Source organism: Terrapene carolina, unplaced genomic scaffold, assembly GCF_002925995.2.
Source record: "Terrapene carolina triunguis isolate 2854851 unplaced genomic scaffold, T_m_triunguis-2.0 Scaffold21520, whole genome shotgun sequence".
NCBI classification, from domain to species: domain Eukaryota; kingdom Metazoa; phylum Chordata; order Testudines; family Emydidae; genus Terrapene; species Terrapene triunguis.
This window is the reverse complement of record NW_020685871.1, coordinates 1-4,246: the sequence shown is the minus strand read 5'-3', so window position 1 is coordinate 4,246 and position 4,246 is coordinate 1. Positions and strand designations below refer to the sequence as shown.

Genomic DNA, 4,246 nt, shown 5'->3' with positions numbered 1-4,246 from the left:
TTAGCCTTTATCACGGCCGCATCACACTAGCAGCTCATAGTCCCCCCGTGATGGACCCATACACCCAGGTCTCTCCTCCTCCATTGCTTCCAGCGGAGACGTCCCCAGCTCACCGTGCCTTGTGTAACGGTCCCAGCACTTCCCTGTCCCTTGGCCTCTGCCTGTGAACGCCCGGCAGTGCCCAAAGGGGCTTGTTGCTAGTACATGTCTCCCCCTCTCTGTGTCCCAGCCTGCGGCGGGGAGCCCCGCTGCCCTCTGTCCCGGGGGCTGGGCCCTGCTGCAGGGGTGATGCGCTGTCTCCCCACAGGCTGCCATCAGCATCTTCGGCATGGTGGGCGGGCCGCTGCTGGGACTCTTCTGCCTAGGGATGTTCTTCCCGTGTGCCAATCCCACCGTGAGTGTCCCTCCCGCCTGGGCCCCTCCCTAGGGCCTGCGGGCCCCAGCCCCGGGCTGGGCCTGTGTCTGCTCCCATCCCCTTCGGGTCTGGCTGGGGCGGGGGGGCGCAGCAGGCACGGTACTGGCCAGGCCCCAGCCGCTGTGAATCGCTGAGCTCCGCTGCAGTCGACACAGCACGGGGGAAACTGAGGCCGCGCCCAGCAGGGAGATGGATTCAGCTGCGGCATGGCCCCTCCACCAGCTGGGCAGGGGTCTCGGTGCCTCCCCAGCGGGGTGGAGCAGCCCCTCGGGGTCAGGGAGGTCCCCGGAGCTGCACGGGCTGCCCCTGACTGCTGTCCCCGTGTGCAGGGTGCGATCGCCGGGCTGGTAGCCGGGCTGGCCATGGCCTTCTGGATCGGCATTGGGAGCCTGGTGTCCAACCTGCGGGCGGCCCCCTCGGCCCCGCCGCTGTCCAACATCACCGACTTCCCGCAGGCCAGCAACCTGAGCACGGCCCTCGCCACCACCCTGCTGACCTCGACCCCGGCCCCAAAGCGGTGAGTGGGGGAGCGGTGCTGCAGGGGGGTCTGGCCCCAGCCCTTCCCTGAGCATCTTGGCCACGGGGGAGGGTGCTGGGGACAGGGCTCCGCGGGGGGAGGGTGCTGGGGACAGGGCTCCGCGGGGGGAGGGGGCTGGGGGGAGGGCTCCGCGGGGGGAGGGGGCTGGGGGGAGGGCTCCGGTGCCTGCCAGGCACAGGGGAGGCTGCTGTACCCCCGCTGGAGGCTGCTGGGAGACCAAAGGAGCATCCCCCGAAGGGGTGAAGAGGCGTTAACCTCCTGCCGGGCTGCAGACGGAGGCACGCGGGGCCCTGGGCCCGCCGAGGGAGCAGAGACGTCCAGTGGCGGCTGGAGCCTGTGCAGGTGCCAGGTCCCCAGCTGCCCCCTAACCCGGCTGTTCCCCCCACAGCCTCTCGGGGCTCCAGAAATTCTACAGCCTGTCGTACATGTGGTACAGCGCCCACAACTCCACCACCGTCATCCTGGTGGGCTTGCTGGTCAGCCTGCTCACGGGTACGTGCGGGGGGGCTCCTGACTGTGGGGGGGGGGCGGGAGTGAGGGGCTCCTGGCTGTGCATGGGGGGGTGAGAGGTTCTCATGGATCCAGAGGATCTGGCTACCCCCCAGTTCTAAGCAGGCCCTGGTGTGCCAGTCCCGCAAGGGGAGGGCTCCTGCCTCAGCCCGTCGCTCTGCCCAGCAAGTCCCGCTGAGCCAGACGCCCGGGAGAGACTCGGCCGCTCTGCAGGGACCCCTGCGCCCGCCAGTGCCTGCAGGGACACCAGGCAGCCTTTCCCCCAGAGCAGCTCTCGTGGGGGGCCCTTGGCTTGGCCCAGGGAAGTCGGGGTTAAGTCCCTGCTGGCCGACGCCAAGGCTGCTAGAGCCAGCCTGCTCCAGGAACCAGATCCCTGCCTGCCGGAGCTTCCCACTGTCCATGGGTCTGTCCTGGGCTCCCACTGTCTGCCTGGTCGCGGCTCTAGCTGGTCCTAGCCTTCGGCGGTGCTGCGCTCCCACCTCCTGTCTCCTACCCAAGAGCAGCCCCCACAGGCTGGCAGCCCTGAGCCCGGCGGGTCACGGCCAGGCCCGTAGGTCAGGGACAGGACAGAAAATCCCACTCTCGGCTGTGTGGGGGCGGGAGGGAGGGAGGGGCTGAGGGGCGGGGGAATGAAGGGCTCGTGGCTGTGGGCGGAGCTCACGTTTGGGGCCCCCCCAGGCTCCCTGTTAGGCTGGGGGCTGGATGCCCATGACCAGAGAGCAGAGGCTACGGCCCAGCATGCAGCGCTGCCCTTGGGGGGCGTCTGTCCTGAGGCCAGGGGCTGCGGCCTGCCCCAGGCACAGCCGTGGGTGCCGTGTGGCTGTGGGCTCCTGGCCATGGCCGGTCCAGGCTGGGTTGCCCCAGGGGAGGGCAGGGAAGGAGAGAATAGACCCAACCCTGCCTCCCCTGGCACCGGGGGTCTCTGCGCTCCGGGCCTGGGGAAGGGCAGGCTGAAGTGGGGACGTAGGGCCTGGCCTGGCACCAGGAGCAGGACAGTCTGAGGGGCGCAGGGGCCTGTGTAACCCCCTGTGCTCTGTCCCTCGCCCTGGCAGGTCCCACCAAGGGAGCGACCGTCAACCCTCGCACCATCTACCCCGTGCTGCCCCGGCTGCTCTGCTGCCTGCCCCAGAGGTACCGGGAACGGCTGAGCTGTGGGGTGGGCTGCTCCGCTGAGGTGAGTGGCTGGGAGCCCTGTGAGTGCGGCAGGGCAGGCCGGGACCCCAGTTACCATCCCTGCCCGGCGACGCGCCCCCACGTTATTCCATACGGTTCCCGCCCGAGCCCCCGTCGTCGCCGGGCACAGCCCCTGTTGCGAGACTGCTCTCAGGGGGGCTGGGCGCGCCAGCAGGGGGCCGGTCGGCTCCGCAGGCCTGGAGCTGGGCATGGCCGGGGGGGCTCGGCTGGTCCTTGTTTCATCCAGACTAGGCCCCGTGGCAGCTCCGTCTCCCACCCAGGCGAGCCTGGCCCTGGTGGGGGCCTGAGGACAGAGCTGTCGACCTCCATCCCCACCCTGGAGCTTTCGGCTCCGAGATCCACTGGGCCCAGGCCCTGGGGCGCCCCAGAGGGAAGGGCCGAGACCTTGAACCTGGCCTGATGCCCGTGGGCAGGTGGGATGTGCTGGCAGGAGCCTGGCTGTGGAGGAGACGTGCTGCAGAGGCTGGGCTGGCTGGAGTCCCCGCAGTGCCCAGGGCTCCCTGCCCAGGTGTGTCACGTTGCCGTGATGCAGATGGGGGGTGTAGAAGTGGGGCGGGGTCTCCTAGCCATGGAGGGGGTGGGGTGCGTTCGGCCCGGAGGCAGGTCACAGCACTGGAGGCTGGCATCGCTCGCCCTGTGTCCGGTAGCTCCCAGCCCGCCGGTCACGCCCCGAGTGTGTGTGCCCCACACGCTCACTCTCCAGCACCCTGGCTGGAGCCCCACTCGCTTCCACAGGCCAGGGGGCCCTGTCCCAGACAGTCCCCGGCTCTGGGCTCCATACAGTCCCGGGGAGAATCATAGAATCTCAGGGTTGGAAGGGACCTCAGGAGGTATCTAGTCCCACCCCCTGCTCAAAGCAGGACCAATCCCCAACTAAATCATCCCAGCCAGGGCTTTGTCAAGCCGGGCCTTAAAAACCTGTAAGGAAGGAGATGCCACCACCTCCCTAGGTAACCCATTCCAGTGCTTCACCCCCATCCTAGTGAAATAGTGTTTCCTAATATCCAACCTAGACCTCCCCCACTGCAACTTGAGACCATTATTCCTTGTTCTGTCATCAGGTACCACTGAGAACAGTCTAGATCCATCCTCTTTGGAACCCCCCTTTCAGGTAGTTGAAAGCAGCTATCAAATCCCCCCTCATTCTTCTCTTCTGCAGACTAAACAATCCCAGTTCCCTCAGCCTCTCCTCATAAGTCATGTGCTCCAGCCCCCTAATCATTTTTGTTGCCCTCCGCTGGACTGTCTCCAATTTTTCCACATCCTTCTTGTAGTGTGGGGCCCAAAACTGGACACAGTACTCCAGATGAGGCCTCACCAATGCCGAATAGAGGGGAATGATCACGTCCCTCGATCTGCTGGCAATGCCCCAACTTATACAGCCCAAAATGCCGTTAACCTTCTTGGCAACAAGGGCACACTGTCGACTCATAAAAATAACAGGAGTACTTGTGGCACCTTAGAGACTAACAAATTTATTAGAGCATAAGCTTTCGTGGGCTACAACCCACTTCTTCGGATGCATATTGAGTGAAACATATCGAGGAGATATATATACACACATACAGAGAGCATGAACAGGTGGGAGT

General features: G+C 65.9%; 1 protein-coding gene across 1 annotated transcript; it reads left to right on the top strand.

Moving 5' to 3' along the window:
* Positions 1-96: 96 nt before the first annotated feature.
* Positions 97-2,637, top strand: LOC112124949 (sodium-dependent multivitamin transporter-like; the record flags this gene model as incomplete). Its single annotated transcript, XM_026662023.2, has 4 exons — positions 97-394; positions 745-932; positions 1,342-1,445; positions 2,516-2,637. Coding segments are annotated over exons 1-4 (480 nt in total), but the record flags the coding sequence as incomplete, so codon positions are not given.
* Positions 2,638-4,246: the final 1,609 nt, after the last annotated feature.